The sequence below is a fragment of the Carcharhinus amblyrhynchos genome, chromosome 13 (assembly GCF_965287045.1).
Source record: "Carcharhinus amblyrhynchos chromosome 13, sCarAmb.v2.hapA, whole genome shotgun sequence".
NCBI classification, from domain to species: Eukaryota; Metazoa; Chordata; class Chondrichthyes; order Carcharhiniformes; family Carcharhinidae; genus Carcharhinus; species Carcharhinus amblyrhynchos.
Window position 1 is genome coordinate 66,332,677 of NC_137336.1, and position 25,065 is coordinate 66,357,741.

General features: G+C 42.4%; 1 protein-coding gene across 1 annotated transcript in view; it reads left to right on the forward strand.

The window, feature by feature from the left end:
- LOC145351562 (serine/threonine-protein kinase 32A-like) overlaps positions 1-25,065 on the forward strand; it is a 241,343-nt gene that overhangs the window by 57,408 nt on the left and 158,870 nt on the right. The window contains exon 2 of the mRNA XM_080201156.1: positions 8,591-8,646. Coding sequence (XP_080057282.1) covers positions 8,591-8,646 — 56 coding nt within the window. The remainder of the gene's footprint in view (positions 1-8,590; positions 8,647-25,065) is intronic.

Sequence of the window (25,065 nt, forward strand, 5' to 3'; positions counted from 1 at the left end):
TACTACTTTCAAAGTGCATCATCTCACACTTATCAGGTTTAAATACCATCTGACTCTGCTCTGACCAACCCTGTAACCTACCACCTTCTTCTTCACTGTTAATCATCCTACCGACTTGGTGTCATTTGCAAACTTGCTTATAATTCCCCTCACATTATCATCTATATTTCATAGAATCCTACATTGCAGAAGTAAGCCATTCAACCCATTGAGTCTGCACCGACTACAATTCAACCCTGGCCTTATCCCCATAACCGCGTGCACTTACCCTAGCTAGTCCCCCTGACACTAAAGGGCAATTTAGCATGGCCAATCCACCTAACCTGCACATCCTTGGATTGTGGGAGGAAACCAAAGCACCCAGAGGTGCAGGTGTGCAGAGAGTGTACAAATTTGATACAGTGACCAAATGCAGGAATCAAACTGGTGCTGTGAGGCAGCACTGCTAACTGCTGTGCCACTGTGCTGCCTCATTTCACTTATGTATATAACAAACAATATAGACCCAGCACTGAACTTATGGTACACTACTGGACACTGGCCACCAGTCATTCAAACGGCCTTCTGCCATCATCTGTGACCTATCACTAAGCTAGTTTCAGATCCATGTCACCCAAGTCTCCCTGAATTCCATGTGCTTCAACCTTCTCATGGTTGTCAAAGGATTTGCTAAAATCCATATAAACTACATCAGCTGCACTTCCCTCGTCCCTACATTTGATCATATTTGAATCAAATTCTGGATTTCCTCTTACAACTGTGCATGTGCAAACTCCAGCTCTTGCTGTTTCAAAGGAACTGAACAGTTTCTGCTGCAGAATTCAGATCAGTGATTGGATGTACTGTTGGGATTGCGTTCAATTTAACTGCCTATTTATTTATAACCTTTTAGTTCAGGGAGGCAGGAGTCAAAATGATGCTTCTCAGAGTACACTATCAGTGACCGTGAAGCCTCACTTCACCATAACATGACTCCTCTTTGAGAAGAGGCAGTTGGGTGTGGAAAGAAAAGTTAGTGTTCCAGAGACGCATGTTGGCAGTGACATTTGCCTCCAGGTCCATTTAAACTATGAAACTGTAATACTTGGAGCAGACAGTCCAGTTGAATAAAGTTTATTTATTAGTCACAAGGCTTACATTAACATTTCAATGAAGTCACTGTGAAATTCCCCTATGCGTTCAGTATTAAATCACAATAAGATGGTGCGATTTTGCTCAGTTATGTGGCTTGTAACAGTAATATCAGGTTAATATCTTTGCCCACAATTTCCACCCCAAATTCTAAAGCTGCTGACTTTTGGTAGCCAGCCCCAGCCAAACTGTTTGTCTGGAGAGGTGCGTGGGATGGGGGGTGTTATCTCTGCTACAAATTCATTACAGACTGAAGTTTTAATCTGGGAACACAGTAGGCCACTGGGAGAGTGAAAGGGCTAATTCAACAGAGGAAATGAAGTTTCTTGCCTGAATACTCCTTCCACTAATGCATCCTTTATGAATGGCTGTATTTGATTTTTAAATAAAAGCAGAATTTAACATGCATTTAGTCTGTGCATCAATTTAGTCTTCTCGAAACTTCCATTGTCTGCTGATGTTGGTGTTAATTAAATCCTTATGAATAGTTTAACATGTTGGTTATGTGAAACTGAGCTTCAGAAAAAACTCAGTGTTTAAATTATTTACTTACATCGTGAAGTAGTGCCTAAAACAGACAAAATGTGGTTTCATTCTCAAACACGAAAGGAAAATGAAAAAGTGTTGCTATTCAGGCTAATATCTTGTAATGATCAGTTAGAAGGGGATTGGATACCTACGCTGAATTACATGAACATTGGGCCGGGAGTAACTCGTATTAAAAGGAGAGTCCACCCAACTTTAAGCCCCTTTAAGTCTGAAGAGCTCCATCACCCAAGTAATCCAGTAACCTGAAGTTTAGGAATAGAAACAGCTACTAAGTAAATTTTAAATCTCTAGTTATGTATGTAGCACACGTGCGCATGCAAGCAACTTTCACACAGCATGTGCACACACGCTCACAAACACACATACCTTCTCAATCCTAACATCCACTCTCAACTCTCATACACTCTCACACTCTGCTTCTGCATGGCATGTGCTCTCACTCGCGCTGTCTCTCAAACACATTTAACCCACTGTCTGTTTTCACTGACATAAACACATTACACTACCTCCCAGTTAGCCTGTAGATGTACATACCTCCCCACAAATCTTCACACAAACCCACATGTTCGCAAACTCTCATACACACTCGCACATCTTGAGCTGAATTTTGCCAGGTGTCCCCAGCTGCAGGCCAGAAAGCCAGACAACCCTGCCTCAGCCATTTTAGGGAGACCTGACCCGAATGTTTTTTCCCTTTATTGAAGGGATGTGGGCTGTGCTCACTAGGTGAGAATTTGTTGCCTATCTCTAATTGCCCTTTGTGGTGAGCTGCCGCCTTGAACTGCTGCAGCCTATGAGGTGCTGTACTGCTAGGAAGGGAGTTCCAGCAGCAATGAAGGAACGGTAACATATTTCCAAGTTAGGATGGTGAGTGGCTTGGTGGGGTACTTGTAGGTGGTGTTGTTCCCAAGTATCTGCCGAAATTGTCCTTTTATAGATGGTAGTAGATGTCAGTTTCGAAAGTGCCACCAGTGGAGCTTTGAGTTCCAGCAGTGCATCTTGTAGCTGGTACACACGGCTGCTACTGTGCATTGGTGGTGGAGGTAGTGAATGTTTGTGGTAGGGATACTAATTGAGTGGACTGCTTCATCTTGGGATGGAATCAAGCTTTTGAGTATTGGAGCTGCACTCATCCAAGCAAGTGGACAGTATTCCAATTCCTAACTTGTGCCTTGTGGATGATGGCAAGCTTGGGGACTCAGGATGTGAGTTACTCGCCACAGGACTCCTAGCTTCTGAATGGTCTTGTAGCCACAATATTTATATGGCTAGTCCAGTTCAGTTTCTGGTCAATGATGACCTCCAAGATGTTGTTAGTAGGGTTTTAGTGATGTTAATGCCATTGAATGTCATGGTTAGATCCCCTCTTGTTGGAGATGTTTGCCTTGCACTTGTCTGGCGTGAATGTTACTTGTCACTTGTCAGCCCAAGTTTGATATTGTCCGGGTCTTGTTGCATTTAGATATGGACTGCTTCAGTATCTGAAGAGCTGTAAGTGGTGCTGAACATTGTTCAATCATCAGAAAACATCCTCATTTCTGATCTTACAAAGGAAGGAAGATGAAGCAGCGGGAGAGGTTGAGCCTATGACACTACCCTGAAAACTCCTGCGGTAATGTCACGGAGCTGAGCTAACTTAATTCCAACAACCACAACCATCTTTCTTAGTGCCAGGCATGACTCCAACATTGAGTTTCCCCTGCTGACTGACATTGACTCCACCTTTGACTCCTTCATGTCTTGATGGCAAGGGCAGTTGCACTCGCCTGACCTCTGGATTTCAGTTTTGTCATGTTTGAACCAAGGCTGTAATGAGGTCAGGGCTGTGGCCCTGGCGACCCTGATTGTCCGGGTCTTGTTGCATCTAGATATGGACTGCTTCACTATCTGAGGAGCTGTGAATGGTCTTGGACACATGCATCTTCATTAAGAATGGTCACCTCAGCACCTCACTGTACCGCAAGCCCACAGATAACCTCACGATGCTCCACTTCTCCAGCTTCCACCCTAAACACGTTAAAGAAGCCATCCCCTATGGACATCCCCTCTGTATACAGAGGAACTGCTCAGATGAGGAGGATTGCAACAGACACCTCCAGATGCTGAAAGACCAGTATCATAAGAACAGGATATGGTGCTCAATTCATCAGCCGACCGTTCTGACACGCTACAGCGAAAAACCGCACTGACCTCCTCAGAAGACAACCAAGGGACACAGTGGACAGAGTACCCTTTGTTGTCCAGTACTTCCCCGGAGCGGAGAAGCTACAACATCTTCTCCGGAGTCTTCAACATGTCATTGGTGAAGACGAACATCTCGCTAAGGCTATCCCCACACCCCCACTTGTTGCCTTCAAACAACCGCACAACCTCAAACAGGCCATTGTCCGCAGCAAACTACCCAGCCTTCAAGAGAACAGTAACCATGACAGCGCACAACCCTGCCACAGCAACCTCTGCAAGACATGCCAGATCATCAATATGTTCATCGATATCACGTGAGAACACCATCTACCAGGTACACGGTACATAGTCTTGCAACTCAGCCAACGTTGTCTATCTGATACGCTGCAGGAAAGGATGTCCCAAGGCATGGTACATTGGAGAGACCATGCAGAACCTATGACAGCAGATGAATGAACACTGCTGGACAACCACCAGGCAAGAGTGTTCTCTTGCTGTTGGGAAACGCTTCAGCGGTTATGGGCATTCAGCCTCGATCTTGAGGTAAGTGTTCCCCAAGGCAGCCTTCATGACACACAACAGAGCAGAGTCGCTGAGCAGAGACTGATAGCCAAGTTCCGCACACATGAGGATGGCCTCAACTGGGATCTTGGGTTCATGTCACACTATTTGTAACCCCCATGACTTGCCTGGGCTTGCAAAATCTAACTTACTGTCCTATCTGGAGACAATATACATCTCTTTAACCTATGCTTAATGTTATCTCCAGTCACATTGTCTGCACCTCTAAGACTTGATTAGCTGTAAAGACTTGCATTCTAATCAGTATTCTGTAAACTGAGTATGTGTCTTTATATGCCCTGTTTGTGACCGGAACTCCCCACTCACTTGATGAAAAGCATATGGGAGCGCTAGAACGAGGATTCAGCGCTCGGATCTGTTTTATGTTCGGATCCAGCACTTAGGGCCAGATTTTACCAATTGGAGACTAACTGTCCTGGCTGGAGACAATGCACACCTCTTTAACCTGTGCATAACCCTCTCTCCATTCACATTGTCTGTATCTTTGAGACTTGATTACCTGTAAAGACTTGCATTCCAACCATTATCTTGTAAATTGAGTTTGTGCCTTTATATGCCCTGTTTGTGAACAGGACTCCCACTCACCTGATGAAGGAGCAGTGCTCCGAAAGCTTGTGGCTTGTGCTAACAAATAAACCAGTTGGACTTTAACCTGGTGTTGTGAGACTTCTTACTGTGATTACCCCAGTCCAATACCAAAATCTCCACATCATATTCGAGACATTGTCATGGTGGATGCAGCACGGACTGACTGTCCCCCATGCTTTTGTTTATTCAAAAAAAGTGAAATATCCAAAAATGTTCCTTTTGCCTGCGGAGGACAGATCTCTGCACAGGGATGAATTTGGCTTCCAGCATGTGCAAGTGAGCAGCATTCAACTGTATGTGCTGGGGGCCAATTGAAACCTTCAGAGCACAATCGATAAAGTTTGGTGTAGTAGGCATACCAAGGAATTTAGAGTTAAGATACAGTCAGCCATGATCTGATTGAATGGTGGAATAGACTCTAGAGACTGATCAGTATGGTCTTTTGTTCCTCTTACACCATCTCAAGTTGAGGTGGGTTACTCTCAGGTAACGGGATTCTCATATTTTGTTTATTACAAATTGGTGAATGTCAGCTGACTATTTGAAGGTTGAGTTGGGGGACATGGCTGCAGAGGCCAACACTGACATCACCTCGTCCGTTTTCAGCAAGAGGCACTGGATCCCTAGCCAAAGGCTAATTGTAGCACCTGTACTTACTGAGATCAGCTGACTTAGTCATACAGACCAGCAAAGGCCAATGTTCAGTCCTTGGTTAGTTAAATTCACTGAGACATCAATTGGGCAGGGGAGGAAAAGAATTTAAGTCTTGAATGCCAGTGTTTCTAAGATCAACTGCTGAGGCTGCACAAGAATACTTGAGGATGATTTTCTTTCCTATGGGAAATATCTTTACTCTTCCTCACTAGAGGTCCCACATGACTTGTGTTTCTCATCATTATCCCACTTCTAAAAACCCTTCTGAGTGAGGACTCTGACTTTGTGAGCTTTTGGGGTGAGCAAAGATATTTGGGATGCAACTCGAGTTCTGTTCTCTAGTGTGGGATGTCTGGAGGTTAAGTTGGCGATAAAATGTTTATTATACGTATATGCAATCATGTCTTGTACATCTGTCTGTTGCAAATAGCTCTCAGAACACAGTACAAGATGAAAAAAGGACCAAAATTGTTAGATGGGGAAGCTGTCTGTAGTTTAGTGAATGGTGGGCATTAGCCATCAACAACAGAATTGCTGTGGGTGGGCTACATGTGTATGGAAACATAGATCTACTGTAATCTTGTGGAAAATGGAGGGTAAGTGCCTCTGATAAAGGCTCAAGAAATGGGTACTTCACACGGAGAATCAGCCATCAAGGATGCATGTGTATATATATCTGGTGTGGAGATGTGTGTATCCACATCTACATCTTACAATAGTCAGGCAGTATGGTGGCACAATGATTAGCACTGATGCCTCACAGTGCCGGGGACCTGGGTTGGGTCACAGCGTGTGTGGAGTTTGCACACTCTGTGTCTGTGTGAGTTTCCTCCGGTGCAGACTCAATGGGCTGAATGGCCTCCTTCTGTACTGTAGGATTCTATGACCTAGTCCTGTTAGGACTAGGTCATAGAATCCTACAGTACAGAAGGAGGCATAAGATTGGAAACAAGTGTTACATCTTTGTGATAGGATCATGGGAATTTTGGTTCAGCCAGTGACAGGTCCAGCATGCCTCAATAATTTGGAATGATAGCAGTGATGCAACATTGGATTCCAGTGGGTGATTAGGGTAGAAAACTTCAGGAAAATTCAACAGAGGCTGATCATTCAGGAAGGAAGCCATTCAGCCCATCAAGTTTGGGCAGGCTCAGTGGTTAGCACTGCTGCCTCTCAGCGCCAGGGACCTGTGTTCAATTCGGGCCTCAGGTCACTGTCTTTGCGGAATTTGCACTTTCTCCCTGTGTCTGCATGGGTTTCCTCCCACAGTCTAAAGATATGTAGGTTAGGCTGATTAGCTATGCTAAATTGACCCGAGCATTAGGAGGATTAGCAGGGTAAATGTGGAGGATTATGGGGATTGTGGTCAGTGTAGACTAGATGGGCCGAATGGCGGCCTCCTGTACTGTAGAGATTCTATGGTTAAGTCTGCACCGACCACAAACCAACTCGGGCCCTATCCCCATAATCCAATGCATTTACCCTAGCTAGTCCCCTTGACACTAAGGGGCAATTTAGCATGGCCAACCAATCTAACCTGCACATTTCTGGACTGTGGGAGGAAACCCATGCAGACACAGGGAGAATGTGCAAACTCCACACACAGTGATCCAATCTGGGCCCCTGGCACTGAGGCAGCAGTGCTAACCACTGTGCCACCATGCTGCCCGTCTGTCTACTGCTCAAATACTAAAGTGTACTATGTTATTCTCAAACTGAATGAAGTTAAATATGGATCAACAACAAATCATTGGAAATCAAGTTCTGGAAGAGATAACACTTGTCATTGCCTCCATCTCTCCCCCAGGCACTTGTCTGAGGCTGTTCACAACTTTAGTGTCCTACTTTTGAGCACTATGGTGGTACAGTGGCTAGCACTGCTACCTCACTGCACCAGGGACGCAGGTTCAATTCAGGCCACTGGCAACTCTCTGTGTAGAGTGTGCACGTTCTCTCACTGTCTGCATGGTTTCCTCAGGCTATTCTGTTTCCTTCCACACTCCAAGGATGTATGGGTTACGTTGATTAGCCATGCTAAATTTCATCTTAGTGTTCAGGGGATTAGCAGGGTAAACACGGGGATAGGGCCTGGATAGGATTGTTGTTGGTGCTGCCTTGATGGGCTAAATGGCTTCTTTCTGCACTAAGAATTCTACATTTCTACTTGACCCTGAAATGAGCATGTTCTCTCCGTTGTCAGTACCGCCTACTTCTAATGTTGCCTGACTCTGCGCCCGCTTCAGCTCATCCTCTGTTGAAACCCTTATCCATGTCCTTATTGCCTTAAAACTTGCCTATTTGAACATACTCCTGACTGGCCTTCCCCCTTGCACTCTCATCAAACTTCAGCTCATCCTATGCTTTACACACAATCTAATTCACACTGAGCCCCATTCACCTATTACATCTGTGCTCCCCTACCTACATTATTTATTTGTCTGAATATTTCTGTGGCTCATTATTTGATATACTGTATGACCTTTGACTATGTTAAAGCTGCATAGAAATACAAAGCTGTTGTTACTCCTCCCTGTTCCCCTAATAAAAACACCTCTGAGCAGATGGAAAAGATCAATCTATTTATAGTTATAAGCAATTGGTCTGTTTATCCAGAAGTGTTTTGTCTTCACTTGAGTTGTCAGAAATAGTTGGATGTTGCACCATCTTCAAGAAAAGGTGTTGTACACTCTTCATTGTTTATAGGTGTGTGCGCAACAATGACCAATCACACAAGTGCATTGCTGCGACATTATACATTGCTGTCTGACAATAACTTTCCTCTAAATGTATACCTTAACATTCACGAAGACAATGGCTGCAGATGACAATCTTTTGTTTATTAGAAAATGTGATTCTTTATTGTGACCTGCAGGATCTGACTTTTCTCTCTTTATTTCTCCAGTAAACTTTGACCATTTCCAAATCTTGAGAGCTATTGGCAAAGGCAGTTTTGGAAAGGTAAGTGAGTGTTAGCAGGTGGCAACATCACAAGTCTGTGCTAATGTCTATGGAATCCATGTTCAATCTTCTGTATTGCAGCAGTATAGGTCACCATAATAACTTGTCTACATTAGTGCAAGTATAACTAGACAGCTATCTCCCCATGCCAGTGTTTCAGAAATGTCTTACTGTGAATTACCAGTCATGCAGAATGCCGCCTTCACTCTTACTTACCAGAATGACACATTCTAGCTCGATCTAGGAACTGTGGCTGAGTTATTTTGCTTCCTAAGCTAATTACAGTAAGAAGTCTCACAACACCAGGTAGCAAAAGCCACTAGCTTTCGGAGCGCTGCTCCTTCATCAGGTGAGTGGGAGTTCTGTTCACAAACAGGATATATAAAGACACAAACTCAATTAACAGAATGATGAGTGGAATGCGAGACTTGCAGCTAATCAAGTCTTAAAGGTACAGACAGTGTGAGTGGAGAGAGCATTAAGCACAGGTTAAAGAGATGTGTATTGTCTCCAGACAGGACAGTTAAGGACAAGCCCTCCATATACACAGGATCTGCTCAGATGAAGAGGATTGCAACAGACACCTCCAGACACTGAAAGATGCCCTCATAAGAACAGGATATGGTGCTTGATCATCAATCGATAGTTCTGATGCGCCACAGCGAAAAACCGCACCAACTTCCTCAGAAGACAAACATGGGACATGGTGGACAGAATGCCCTTCGTCGTCCAATACTTCCCTGGAGCAGAGAAGCTCCTTTATCTTCTCTGGAGTCTTTAACATACCATTGATAAAGACAAACATCTCGCCAAGGCTATTCCCACACCCCAACTTCTTGCTTTCAAACAACCACACAACCTTAGACAGACCATTGTCCACAGCAAACTATCCAGCCTTCAGGAGAACAGTGGCCGCAACACCACACAACCCTGCCACAGCAACCTCTGCAAGACGTGCCGGATCATCGACACAGATACCATCATCTGTTGTGAGAACACCATCTGCTAGGTATATGGTACATACTCTTGTAACTTGGCCAATGTTGTCTACCTGATATGCTGCAAGAAAGCATATCCCGAGGCGTGGTACATCAGGGAGAACATGCAGATGCCACAACGACCGATGAATGAACACCGTTCCACAATCACCAGGCAAGACTTTTCTCTTCCTGTTGGGGAACACTTCAGCGATCATGGGCATTCGGTGTCTGATGTTCGGGTAAGCGTTCTCCAGTGCAGCCTTCACAACACATGACAGCGTAGAGTCATTGAGCAGAGGCTGATAGCCAAGTTCCACACACATGAGGACGGCCTCAACCAGGATCTTGGGTTCATGTCACACTATTTGTAACCCCCATAACTTGCCTGGGCTTGCAAAATCTCACTAACTGTCCTGTCTGGAGACAATACACATCTCTTTAACCTGTGCTTAACACTCTCTCCACTTACGTTGTCTGTACCTTTGATTAGCTGTAAAGACTCGCATTCCAATCATTATTCTGTAAATTGAGTTTGTGTCTTTATATGCTGTGTTTGTGAACAGGACTCCCACTCACCTGACGAAGGAGCAGCACTCCAAAAGTTAGTGGCTTTTGCTACCAAATAAGCCTGTTGGACTTTAACCTGGTGTTGTGAGACTTCTTACTGTGTTTACCCCAATCCAACGCCAGCATCTCCACATCTAAGCCAGTTATACTGACGAGAATGAGTAACTGAGTACAAATCAACGATTGAATCTGGGTCTAACTGGTGCGATAAATGATTTTACTAATGCACGTTATAGGACAATTCCTAAAGAAAGGAGTGCAGGTGCACACACACTCAAACATGTGTTGTCAGGCACAAAAAACTCACTGTTTCATTCACACATTCTCACTTGCGCTCATGCGCACACACACACTCAAATCACATGCTCTTTCCCACGCTCATGCATGCACGCACATGCTGTCTCACATTCTGTTGTACTCACGTTCACTCGTTTGCACAGTGTCCCATGCTCATGCTTGTTCTGTTTCATGCTCACTCACTATAACATGCTTGCACTCATTCTCTCAAATGCTTATGTTCACATAGAACATAGAAAAACTACAGCACAAACAGGCCCTTCGGCCCACAAGTTGCACCGATCATATCGCTACCTGCTAGGCTTACCTATAACCCTCAATTCTATTAAGTCTCATGTACTCATCCAGAAGTGTCTTAAAAGACCCTATCGAATTTGCCTCCACCACCACCAACAGCAGCCGATTCCTCTCACCCACCAAAAACCTACCCCTGACATCTCCTCTGTACCTACTCCCCATCATCTTAAACTTGTGTCCTCTTGTAGCAACGATTCCAGCTCTGGGAAAAAGCCTCTGAGAATCCACCAGATCAATACCTCTCAACATCTTATATACCTCCATCAGGTCACCTCTCATCCTTCTTCTCTCCAAGGAGAAAAGACCGAGCTCCCTCAACCTATCCTCATAAGGCATGCCACCCAATCCAGGCAACGTCCTTATAAATCTCCTCTGCACCCTTTCAATAGCTTCCACATCCCTCCTGTAATGAGGTGACCAGAACTGAGCACAGTGCTCCAAGTGGGGTCTGACTAGGGTCTTATAAAGTTGCAGCATTATCTCCCGACTCCTCAACTCAATCCCTCGATTGATGAAGGCCAGTACACCATACGCCTTCTTAACCACATCCTCTACCTGCGAGGCCAATTTAAGAGTCCTATGGACCTGGACCCCAAGGTCCTTGTGAACCTCTACGCTGCTAAGAGTCTTACCCTTGATATTATATTCCTTCATCCCATTTGACCTGCCAAAATGGACCACTACACATTTATCTGGGTTGAGGTCCATCTGCCACTTCTCCGCCCAGTGTTGCATCCTAACTATGTCACGCTGCAACTTCTGACTTCCCTCCTGACTATCCACAGCACCACCAACCTTCGTGTCGTCAGCAAACTTACCAAACCATCCCTCCACTTCCTCATCCAGGTCATTTATGAAAATGACAAACAGCAAGGATCCCAGAACAGATCCCTGGAGCACTCCACTGGTGACTGACCTCCATGCAGAAAAATACCCATCTACAACCACTCTCTGCCTTCTGCGGGCAAGCCGGTTCTGGATCCACAAGGCAACAGCCCCTTGGACCCCATGCCCTCTCACTTTCTCAAGAAGTCTTGCAAGGGGGACCTTATCGAACGCCTTGCTGAAGTCCATGTAATCCACATCTACCACTCTTCCTTCATCATTGTGTTTAGTCACATTTTCAAAGAACTCAACCAGGCTTGTAAGGCACGATCTGCCTTCACACTCATTCTCTTGCACGCTCATATATGATCTCATCCACACGTACTTGTCCACATATATTTTTGGCCTTCTAAACATTGGAAATCCACTTCTTGTCAAGGCTTTAATATCTTTTTATGAAGCAGAATAGGATGCATTGATGCTCCGTGGTCAGATAACAAATCACTAGATAAAGAAGTAAGTTTGATATGGTCGAAAGTGCAGATTGACATTGCATCATCCCTATCAACCATGGTGAATTTTGAACTCTGGATGCAGATGTTGGGAAGAAACACAGATTCAGTGATTTATTTCCAAGGATATTTAACATTTATATAGTGGGCTGAATGAAAAAACAAGAGTATTGTCAGGTCATATCATTTTAATGCGATAAGCAGACAATTTAACCCAGATTTTCATCTTCAAATTGAAAACCATGAGTATTGCATTTAACTGAGGTCGTGATCCTGCCCCCTGCTTAGCAATGTCTGTCCATGCTATGTTCATCAAGGAGTAATGGGATGAGCTGAAATCTTTCCACAGCAAGGCTAAGGTAAAGGCAGGTGACTGCCAAGGCACACCTGTTCGAAGACCTGTCTCAATTCCCTGTCAGACTAAACAATCACTCTCTTGCATTTGAAAAAAGCCTTAATGTTTATAAGGGCTCAAAACCTTTAATCAAACAGAAAAGAACAAACTTAATCTTATCAAGTGGCCATAATACTGTCAAATTAAACAAATAGCCATTCAAAATCATATTTACAAACCCTAATCCTATTAGAAGCTCAAAACTGTCAATTAGAACAAAGCCTACGGTTTCCTTGACAGCTATTGTCCCTCAATAGGGACAACCCCTATTGACCTGAATCCACTTGAAGTTTGGAGCTCAGCCAAGCATTTGTAATATGCTATTTGATAACTATGGCAGCAGAACCTTTGGAGCTGCTGAATACATGAAAAGCTTTGCAGAAATGGAAAAAATAGTCATCTGTTGCACTGCTTCATAGGCTGAACAGATGGCTGACTTGTCAATCAATGAAAAGATCAAAGTACAGGGTACAATTGACAGAGTTAAAATCTGAATCTCAACACTGTCATGATTAGAAGAGCATATTATCCATGGATAACGTAACCTAATGCATCTAAAAACTTTTCTTCGTTCACCATACTAGATAATTTAATGATCAGTTTCCTTTTCTAAGTAAAGCCCTATCAAAAATCACTATTATGAACATATTTAACTTCACACATCATAATGTAATGAGGTATGTTAAGTAGGCAGCACCTTTTAAACTTAGCTGTGAAAAGTTCCCAACTCCGTATTAGATGTCCTCCATGAGCTAGGAACCACATTGCCTACTTGGCAAATAATTGGAGTGATCTAAAAATTCAACCCTTCTATGGAGCCATGAGGTTGAGTGTGCTGTGTGAGGGTTTGCTACTTGTATTCTTATCCTGCATTGCTAAAAATAGCTGGTGGTGGGAATGAGGATGGGAATCTTGGAATCTGCTTGCACCTTCCATTTTATAAAGCCTGCCCTCCTTCATTCTGACCTAGACAAAGGCATGAAAGTCTGGCTTTTAGTTGATTTGTTCCTGACCAACTGAAATAAAGACCCCTAGGTCCTTTAAACTTTGTAAAGCTTTGATAGCTCTGTGTACATGAATAATATGGTTATGCATACCAACAGATGAGAAAGAGATATGGTTATTTTCAGATTCTAAATTAACCTATTAAGGATGCAATGCCCTGCTTATTGAAGGACATGAAGAGATGACTGCAAAATGCAAAGAGGTAGTGGAAGAAAACCATCCTCTTGATGATTCTTCTAGCTTTTCTCACTTTACTTCATTTGCCTTGACAAGCTAGTCTGTAGGCTGTCTATCACAATGAATGCAGACTCCCACTGTGAGCCTTTGCAGTAAGTCATAAGATAATTGTTGTACTGTCTTTTGCATGTTAATGCAAATCAACTTTAGACAAAGTGCCCACATGTTAGATACAGCCCGCATGTTATACCCTGACTCTAAGGGTACTAGCACGAGTGTGCCATGTGTGTATATTCCAAAAGAATGCAAAGTGGGTGGTGGAACTTAGCATGAAACAACTCCAACACTACCATCTCCTTAAATTGGATTAGAACCACAGAGAGGGGCATGAAGGTGTTGCCAGTAGCTGTACAGATCACTCACTCTCACTTTTTATGCCAGTGTGTCCTTCCATTGAGGAGGCAATATGAACATCTCGCAGTTCTCAAACCATGGCTGCATCCAAGAGGTGACCGAGATTCTATATAGAAAGAGTCAAATTTTGTTGACTTCTCACTGTCCAGAGAGTAACTGGAAGAGTGGACACAAGCTTTGTCAGGAAGTAATAAGAATCTGAATGGTGCAACCTGCAATCAGCTGTGTGCTTCTGGCTCTGCAGACCCCATGTTTTAATGAGTAGCTGCTTTAGGGCCACAGGCTACCAGTCCATTAGTGTACATCTATGCTTGGAAGATCCTGTTGATAAATCTTGGCTATCCTGGCAGTGGCCATAGCGTATTCGTCCTGTGCCCAGTCAGCCATACCCACTTGTGGCCCACTGCAAAAAGGCTGGCTGCTGAGTGACCAGGGATACCCTACACCTGACTCCTCTTGCCTGCCACCAATAGCACACCTATAGCGACAGTCATTCAACAACCTGAAGCTTTGTGCAGCAAGCACTGACTTCCTCAAACAATGGTTCCATTACCTGAACTGCTCAGGGATGGTGGGATGCAATGGGGGAGTTTTACCATCCCACCAGAGCATGTCTGCTTGGTCTTCCACCACTTGGGTATCATGAAGGCCTCTGCAACAGGCCTCGGGAGATCACCTCTGGAGGAGAAGGAAAAGAAGGAGAAAGAGATCAAAGAGGAGGAAGTGAAATCGCATCAGGATGCTTCATTCCGAATGGGCTGTCCATGATTGGACACTCATGCTGGTTCTCCTGAGAAACCGTCAACTCGTCACAGTTCCAAAATAATTACCTGTTTTTCAATCCATCTGCTAAGCACCATCCTATTGGCTAAATAAAAGCTTAAAAAGTCATTAAATTTTTATCCAACAATGATACAGACAAGACTAAATTAATGATGGTTCCATATTCCCTTAGTGCTTGTCTTATGCTCCTACACCTTGTTGTCCTGGTGGTTGAAGCACCTCTGGTGGAAGACTGCTGAATTCACTGAGGGAGACATTAATGACTTTGCAGGATGTCTTTGAGCAGCTCTGGGCCTTCAGAGCCCATCTTCAGGCTTCATAACCTGAGTAGTAGCAGCTTGGGCTGGCTGAGAGACCACAAGAAGAGTGTTGGAGGGGAGGCAAAGCTGGGAGAATGAATTCTGTCACCCAAAGAGAGGCGAATAGGTTCATGCTCCAAAGAATCATTGGCATTTTCCTGGGCCTCAACAATTCCAATATTCTGCCGGATTGCTGAGGTAGCCTGTGTGTCCTTTTTAAGCAATGAGATCCACAGTCAAGATGGCGGCAGTCTGATGTCTGCATGCCAGCAGCCAGGGATCTCGGTCTGAGCTTCCACTTCGACATTTAGATGTTGGGTGGTGGTTGCCGATGTTGGAGAGGAAGCAGAGACATTGGTTTTCAGACAATGTATCGGTCTAGTGCTGTCAAGGCTTTCACCACTACCTCCACATAGGAAAGGATGGGCTCAGAGCTCTGTGCAGAAAACCTAAGTTAGATTATCCATATTTATTCACAGTGATAAGTCTGTGTACCAATGCACCAAGGATCTTGGCGTATATGCCCATCTGCCTTCTCCTGTATGTCCCCTCATTGAAGTTATAGGCCTTCTAGCTACCTGTGGAATCATGGCATCTCTCTGATTTTGACCTCAATCAGTCGGGTCTCCAGTGCCACATTTTAAAACTGAGGAGCTTCCCCCCACCCCAAACCTTCCCCACTTTCTGCTCTGTCACCCCATTTGCTATCCTGTACCTTCCAGTCCAGGCTTTCTGGGCAATTGCAGCAGCTTCTGTGACATGAGTGCAACTCCACTCTAAGAGGGTCAGGCTTCCTTAAGGAGATGTAGGTGAACTGTGTGGCACAGAAGCCACGCATGTACCTGGTTCCCATGCTGAGTGTGCAGCCATTCAGCAGCATGATTACTGTGGGCTGCATAGCACTTATGTTGATGAATGAATAGGCAGCATGATGTTTATATACTTCCTGCATCAATCAATGAGACTGGATGTCAGCTAATCATGTATAAAGTTTATTTATTAGTTATAAGGAGGCTTATATTAACACTGCAATGAAGTTACTGTGAAAATCCCCTCGTCACCGTATTCTGGTGCCTGTTCAGATGCATTTGCAGAGAATTTAGCATAGCCAATACACATAACCAGCACATCTTTTGGAGGAAACCGGAGCACCCGGAAGTGCTCCCTATACTCAAATCCTTTTGTTATGAAGGCCAACGTACCATTTGCCTTCTTTACTGCATGCTGTAACTATGTGCTTAATGTCAACGACTAATGCACGAGGACACCAAGGTCTCGCTGAGTGTCCACCTCCCTCAAATTAAACCCATTCAAGTAATAATCTATCTCCCTATTACTGCTACCAAAGTGGATAACCTCGCATTTATCCACATTATTACTGCATCTGCCATGCAGATGTCCACACACACGTCCTGTCCAAATCTCACAGAAGCGCCTCTGCATCATCCTCACGGCTCACCCTCCAACCCAACTTTGTATCATCTGCAAATTTGAAGATAATACATTCAGTTCCCTTTTCCAAATCATTAATGTGAACAGTTGGGATCCTAGCACAGATTCCTGCAGAGCCTCACTAGTCGCTGACTGCCAGTCAGACGAAGACACATTTATGCCAGCTTTTTGTTTCCTATCTGCTATGTATCTCAGGATGTTACCTGCAATCCCATATGTTTTAACTTGACGTAGTTGTCCGTTATGTGAGACCTTGTCAAAAGCCTATTGAATGTCTAAATAAATCACACCCACTGGTTCTCTTCGGTCAACTCTACTAGTTACATTCTCAAAAAATTCCAATATATTCGTCAAGCATGGTTTCCCCTTTTGTAAGTCCATGCTGCATTTGGCTGATTATACGACTGCATTCTAAATGCCGACTTATGAAATTCTTGATAATAGACTCTAGTGACTTCTAGTACCAACGTTAGTATAACTGGTCTATAGATCACTGCTTTCTCTTTACTTCCCTTTCCTCTCCAATCTGTTAGAAACATCCAGAGTTCAAAGAATTTTGGAAAATAACCACCAATGGATCTACTATTTCCAGGGCCACTTCCTCAGGTACTCTGGGATGAAGGTTATCAGGACCTAGAGATTTATCCACGTTCAATCCCATCAATTCCCCAAAACCATTTCTCTACTAACGCTGATTTTGTTCAGCCCCTCACTAAAACATGTTTCTCTCAACACTTCTGGTACATTATTCATGTCTTCCTTTGTGAAGACATGATGCAAACTACAAATTTAACTCCTCAGCCATTTCTTTATTCCCTGCAATGAATTCTCCCATTTCTGACTGTAAGGGCAGCACGGTGGCAGAGTGATTAGCACTGCAAACTCACTGTGCCAGGGCACCTGGGTTCGATTTGTGGCTTGGTCACTGTCTGTAGAGTCTGCACATTCTTCCTGTGTCTGTGTGGGTTTCCTCCGGGTGATCCAGTTTTCTCCCACAGTCTGAAAGACTTGCCGGTTACATGCATTGGCCATGCTAAATTCTCCCCCAGTGTACCCAAACAGGTGCCGGAGTGTGGTGGCTAGGGGATTTTCACAGTAATTTCATTGCAGTATTAATGTAAGCCTACATATGGCATTAACAAATAAAACTAAAACTAAGGGGCTTACATTAATTTTTGCCAATCTTTTTCTCTTTGCATATCAACAGGAACTTTTACAGTCAGTTTTTATGTTCTCTGCTAGCTTACTTTCATACTCTGTTTTTCCCTTCATAATCAATCCCTTGGTCCTCCATTGCTGAATTTTAAACTGCTCCCAGTCTCAGGCTTATTGCTTTTTCTTGCCAATTTGTATGCTTCATCCTTGAATCTGATACCATCTCTAATTTCCCTTGTAAGCCATTGTTTGGATCAATTCCTTTACAAGTCTCACGCCAAGCAGGAATAAACAACTTCTGGCGTTCACTTATTTGTTCTCTAAATGCCTGCCATTGCCTGTCCACTGTCTTTCCTTTCAGTAACATTTCTCAGTTTATCATGGCCAAGCTTATGGCCAAAAGATCAAAACTCTTTATATCCCAGCCTTAAATGCTAGCAACGATGGAGCATCCACAACCCTCAGATTGTGAATTCCAAAGATACACAACACTTTCGCTCATCTCAGTCCTAAATGATTATCTCCTTGTCCTGAGACTGTGCAGCCATGTTCTCAACTCCCCAGCCAGTGGAAACAATGTATCAATATCTACCCTGTCTAATCCCTTAAGATTCTTGAATGCTTCAATGAGATCACCTCTCATTCTTCTGAACTGTAGTGAATGCAGATCCAATTTACTCAGCTTTCATCAGATGACAATCCACTCGTCTCGGGGACCAATCTAATGAACCTTCACTTTACCATTTCCAATGCAAATATATCCTTCATTAAATATGGAAACCAAAGCTGCACATAGCACTCAAGGTGTGGTCTCACCAAAGCTCTGCACCATAGCAGCAATACTTCCTTATTCTTTTACTCTAATCCCCTTGCAATGAAGGTAAACATACCTTTTGCCTTCCTGATTACTTGCTGTACCTGTATACTAACTTCCTCACATGAGCGTACAACTCTTGCTGAACATCAGCATTTACAAGTTTCTCATGTTTTTCTATTTTGACAGCCAAACCCCTCTCTTTCTCACTTTCCCACATTTATACTGAAACTGCTATCTTGTTGCCCATACACACTACCTGTCTATATTTCTTTTGTAGCATCTCTGTGTCCTCCTTATAACTTAGATTTTCACCTAGCTTTGTGTCATTAGCAAACTTAAATACACTACTGTTTGTCAAGTCACTAATATAGATTGTAAATAGTTGATGTCCCAACACTGATCCTTGCGACACCTGTCAGTATTTCTTTCCCAACTGACATAACCCCTTTTAGTGCACAATTGTTTCTTACTCCTCTACCAGTTTCTTTTTTTGAAGTTTTACACCTGCCTGCTTGTGTACTCGTTCCTCCGTGGGGATGAAAATTCTGCTATTAGTTTTCCTCCCTTCCGGTTCTTTGAAACCATTAACCTTCCATCACTACTGATTGTTCTTCATGTAATTCTGCTGGTAGAAGTCGTTCAGGTTTAATGCTAGTACTAGGAGTCGTTTAATAACTTGCCGACGCTGCCTATTTGGCTATCATAATGGAAGATGCCCAGTTCTTGTGGAAACTTTCTCCAGCACAAGTAAACATATGAAAGACAGCAGCAAAAAAAGCCAAAAGAAAACGAGATATTCAAGAGTGGTTATCGCAGCATTTTTCTAAAAGTATTGTTTGAAATTAATTAAACTGAACATTGAAGTCAAAATCTTCAGAGTACATGAATAACGCAATGTTATGAAAATCTTTCTTGCTAAAGAGTACGATATGTCCTTTTGATTTCATGATGTGGGTATGTCGGCGTTGGGCTAACCCCGAAAGCTTGTGAGTCTATTATCAAATAAATAGGTTGGACTAAAACCTGGTGTTGTCAGACTTTTTACTTCTGATTTCAGCCAGGATTTTCTGTTGTTTTTGCAAGAACCCATTTTCATCAGATTGGCAAGCATGTCGGAGAAAGCTGTGCAATCAGCAGTCCATCATAACTAACCTGCAAAAGTCAGATCACCACTGTTATGGACAGAATAGTTAGATATCTTTCTTACTCTGCAACTGCGAATGACGCAGGTTGTGAAGTCCAAGAATGCCAGTTGTTCATCAGTGAAACATGAATATAACATGGCTACATCCATAACAGCACCCACTGAGTTTAGATGGCAAATGTTGAACACAAAATTGTGCAGATTTGTTAGTGAGGCTCACAAGAAGCACAGGATGGGAAATTATGTAGGTCTTCAGCTAGTGACTAAACTGTCCAATTAATTGAATAAGTGGACATTTGCAAGGCCCATTTCTCAACCAGCATTGTTAGCAATTGCCAGTCAGATATTCTGCCCTGTACTGTATAATTCATATGTAACATGCGCCCTCCTTTGAAAAACTTTTCTTGAAGAAATTATACTAAAGAGATCATCTCTATGTATCTCTTTTGTACTGTACCTTTACAGTATCTTTAAAAAAATCATATTCTCTGCATTTGTAAGCAGAACTTTTCAGTTTTTTTTCTGTTGCTGTGAAGTAGCAGTAAAATGATCCCTCATAGACAACTCTGCAGCAATGAAACCAAACTGAAAATGGTCTGCTTACAACTGCAGAGAACAGGGTGTTCTGATCGGGTGCCGTAGAAGAGTGATAGGATGCAGCTTCTGTGGAGCATAAACAATGGACTGAAAGGCCTGTTTTACTGTAGAGATGAGATAGGAAAAGTAACAATGGCCATCAGATGTTATACAATGCCCGTAACTTTATCTTGATTCTCTAAATGCATGGGGGAAGAGGAGAGATCTTCAACCTACTATTCTGATACGCCTTGAGACAATTTGAATGGTAGTGGGGACAGGGGACATGGGGAGATTGCAAAAGCTGGTTCTAGCAGCAGTAGGGTCAACAAATTGAAGATACTGATATAGGTTACTATGTAGAAACTCATGATGGTTCTTGTATTCTGGATGCATTGGGGCCTTAGTTGTGTATCCCCATTATTTAAGAATAATTTAGCAATAAAAAAGTATTATTGAATGGCATCATTTTTGAAAATTCATTGCTATAACACTTGTCATTTGAAGAAAAAGGAAAATAGATTAATGGTGTGCACCCGAGATAAAGAAAGAATCAATAAAAAAAGAAATTATAGACCATTGTAATCAACTTAAAAATGACTTTAAATAGTGTGGCATTTTTCCACACCTGGAGAAATGCCATAACATTTAAGAATGAGGCCATTCACATCAACAACTGCATTTACCCAACTTTGTCATTCAAGCTGTCTAAGTGCTCGATTATGTTGAAATCCGTGTTGTGTAGGCTAAGGCAATGGTAAAACCCTACAAACAGCAAATGAGCAAGTCATCACGAGCAAGTGATAGATTCATTGAATTGTAAAAGGCTTCAATGTTTCCTTTAACCTAATTCTGACAGGGGAAAAGAAAGACTAAAATATTAAAATTTGGCAATTTTGGCATTAAATGGCAATCTTGATACTGAATAATAAAAATAGAAGGCAATTATACATTTCAACTAATAAAATATTTCCACAGGCAAGAGGAATCAGACATTCTGATATACATATTGTTTCCCCCTCTCTTTAAGCAAGAACAATTAGTTTTGTGATAACAAGTAGGTTTGTGATCATACATCTTTCAAAAGTAGTTGATTTTGTAGAACTATTCTAGCAAAAGGCTTAGTGTAGTTTAACTCTTGCAATGCCAAATTCTTCAAAATACCCTCAATAAGTTTATTCACGTAATGCAACACAGTAGTACCCTCATTGGTTGACCTATTGAATTAATTCAACTCTCCTGCTTTTTCCCCATACCCATCATGTGTTTATCCAGTTTCCTTGTAAAAATTGATATTGAATGTGCTTCTGTTGCCCTTTCAGGCAGTGCATTCCAGATCACATCTGCCTACAATTTTTATTCTCATGTTATCTCTGATTCTTTTGCCAATTATCTTAACTCTGTATTCGCTATTTCATAACCCTTCAACTACTTGAAACAGTTTCTCCTTATTTATTTTATCAAAACCATTCATGATTTTTTTTTACACTCCTATCAAACCTCCTCTTCACCATCTCTGCTTTAAAGTTAATAATGCCAGCTTCTGCAGTCTTTCCATATCCCTCATCTCCACCATCATTCTAATCCCCTCAAAGACCTTGAAGTTCTTCCTAAAGTGTGGCATAATACTCCAGCTGAGGCTTTATTTGTGTTTTAAACAACTTTAGCTTGACTTAATGCCTTTGCACGCCATGAGTGGGATTTTACAGCCTTGCTTGAATGAGACCGGAAATTCCTGCCCAAGGTCAACAGAGATTTCCATTGTCAGACCTTCACCTGCTCTGTTTCTGGGCAGATGAGATGGTAGAGTTCCGGCCCATATCTCTATTAATAAAGACCTTGAGGAGACTTGATCAGGTGGATACTGAGAGAATGTTTTCCCTCATGGGAGAGCCCAGAATTAGGGGACATACTTTAAAAATAAGGGAACTTCCATTTAAGACAGATTTGAAAATTTCTTTTTGCTCTGAGGAATGTTGATGTTTGGAATTCTCTTCACATGAGAGTAGTGGAGACAAGGTCAATGAATATTTTTAAGGCTGAGTTAGATAATTGATTGACAAGGGAGTCAAGGGTTACAAGGGTAAACAGGAAAGTAGAGTTGAGACCAGAATCAGATCAGCCATGATTTATCAAATGATGAAGCAGGCTTGAGGGACTGGATGGCCCATGTCATATTTTCATATGGTCATATTGTAACAGGAGTAAGCTATTCAGCTAGTGAAACCTGTTTTGCTATTCAGTGAGATCACAGAATTGTTATGGTGCCGAAGGAGGCCATTAGGCTAATCATCTCTGCTCCTGTGTTCCAAATGAGCTTTCTGACTAATGAACAAGGAGCAGGAGTGTAGGGTATTCAGCCCCTCAAATCTGCTCTGCCATTTAATAAGATCATGGTTGATCTAATAATAACCTCAAATATAGCCCTACTAACCCCGATAACCTATTGACACCTTGCTTACTAAGAGTCTCACCACCTCCGCTTTAAACTATTCAAAGTCTCTGCTTTTCAGGAACAGAGTTCTAAAGACCCACAACTCTGAATGACAAATTTCCAACTCATTTCTGTTTTAAATGAGTTTAAGTCCCTTTATTTTTAAACTGTGACCTCTAGTTCTAGATTCTCCCACAAGAGGAAACATCCACCCTATCAATACCCTTCAGGATCTTATATTTCAATCAAGTTGCCCCTTACTCCAGTGGATACAAACTCCAGTGGATACAATCTGTGTCCAATCTTTCCTCATACGACAACTCACCTGTTCCAGGTATTAGTCTGGTAAACCATCTCTGAACTGCTTCCAATGTGTATTTACTTCTTGCCTTAAATAAGGAAACTAATGCTCTACACACTACTCCAAATGTGATCTCACTAATGTCCTGTACAACTGAAGCATAACCTCTCTATTTTGTATTCAGTTTTCCTTGTAATAAATGATAACATTCTTTTAGCTTTCCTAATTACTTGGTGTACCTGTGTGCTATAATGAAGACTGAAGCAAAATACTTGTTCAATTCATCTACCATCTCCTTGTTTTCCATAATCAATTCTCCAGACTTGCTTCCTATGAGACCAGTGCTCATTTCATAACTTTTTTTTTAGAAAGTATTCATGCAAACTCTTACTATCTGCTTCTATATTTCTGGCTAACTTTCTCTCGTACTCTTAATTTTTCCCTCTTCATTAATCTTTTAGTCATCCTTTGCTGTTCCTTATTATGTCCAGTCTACTGACCTTCTACCTGTCTTTGCAAAATTATATGCTTTTTTTCTTTGTTTGATTCTATCTTTAAGCTTTCTATTTAACTGTGGATGGTGACTCCGTTTCTTGGAAGACCTCTTACTCACTTGAATGTGTGTATTCTGAAATATCCCCTTAGGTGTTTACCACTGCATTCTTATTAACTTATCCTTTAACCTAATTTACCAATTCATTTTAGCCAGCTTTGCTTTCATGCCCTCATAATTGTCCTTATTTAGGTTTAAATGCACTCATTTCTCTCTCCCTCGGATTGAATATAAAATTAAATCACATTATGGTCACTGCCCTCTAGGGCACAATACCCTATCTAATATAGTTTGCTCTCCGGTTGGCTCTAGAACATGCTGTTAAGAAATTATCCTGAAGGCATTCACTGGGTGTCTCATCTAGTCTACCTTTTTCCCATCTGACTTTTCAGTGTACACTAGATTAACATCTCCCATTATTTTTTTCCTTTATGCTGCACCCTACCATGTGGTTACTGTTAGGAGGATCTGTACTCAACTCCCACAAGTGACTTCCTGCCTTTACCATTTCACATCATTACCCAAACCACTCCAACATCCCAGTTCCCTAAATTAGGCCTTCTGTCTGTAGTGTGTTAATACCATCATTAACAGAGCCATCCCACCACCGTTATCCTCGCTTCCTGTCCTTCCTAAATATCCGGTATCCCTCAATATTCAGGTCTCAATTCATGCCCTCCTGCAGCCATGTCTCTATAATTGCTGTCAAATCATGTACTTATATATTTCAACATGTGTTCTCAGTTCATCTGTTTGTTTTGAATGCCGCATGCATCCAAATACAAGGCTTTTAGTTTTATCCTTTTATTCTTTATATAACCTCCTAGTCACATTCTTGATCTACTGTTAAATTTGTACCCTCTATCCCTTTCTATCATGGTCTGTTTTTTATTTCTCATAATAATACCTTTCTCTTTAGCCTTGGCTCTGCTCTGCTCTTTTAGAGCTCTAATGAAGGGTCACCTGGACTCTAAATGCTGTCAGACCTGTTGAGATTTTCCAGCTTTTTCTGCTTTTGTTACAGATTCCAGCATCCACAGTACTTTGCCTTTATATAAGGGTTAATGTGGGACTGGGAACCAGTACTGTCCACTGTGTGATGTAAAGAGACACATGACTTAGGACTTGAATCAGTTGTGGACAAAACAGAGACTTGTGTAGAAGCAAGCATGGGATTAGCTCATTGATCATTAGCCCCGACAATAATCTAACCCCATGCTTGCTTCATGCTTTTGTTTATGTACACAGTTATATGTTATTGATAAACACTTAATGTTCAACCATATAACACTTACAATTTCTTTCTAAGCCCTACTGAACATATACAACATTTGTTTAATCTCCCACCACCGGATCATGGCTGATCATTATCTTAACTCCATCCACACTCCTTGGATCCATATCCCAATGTTCTTGACTGGCAGTGACTCACTAATC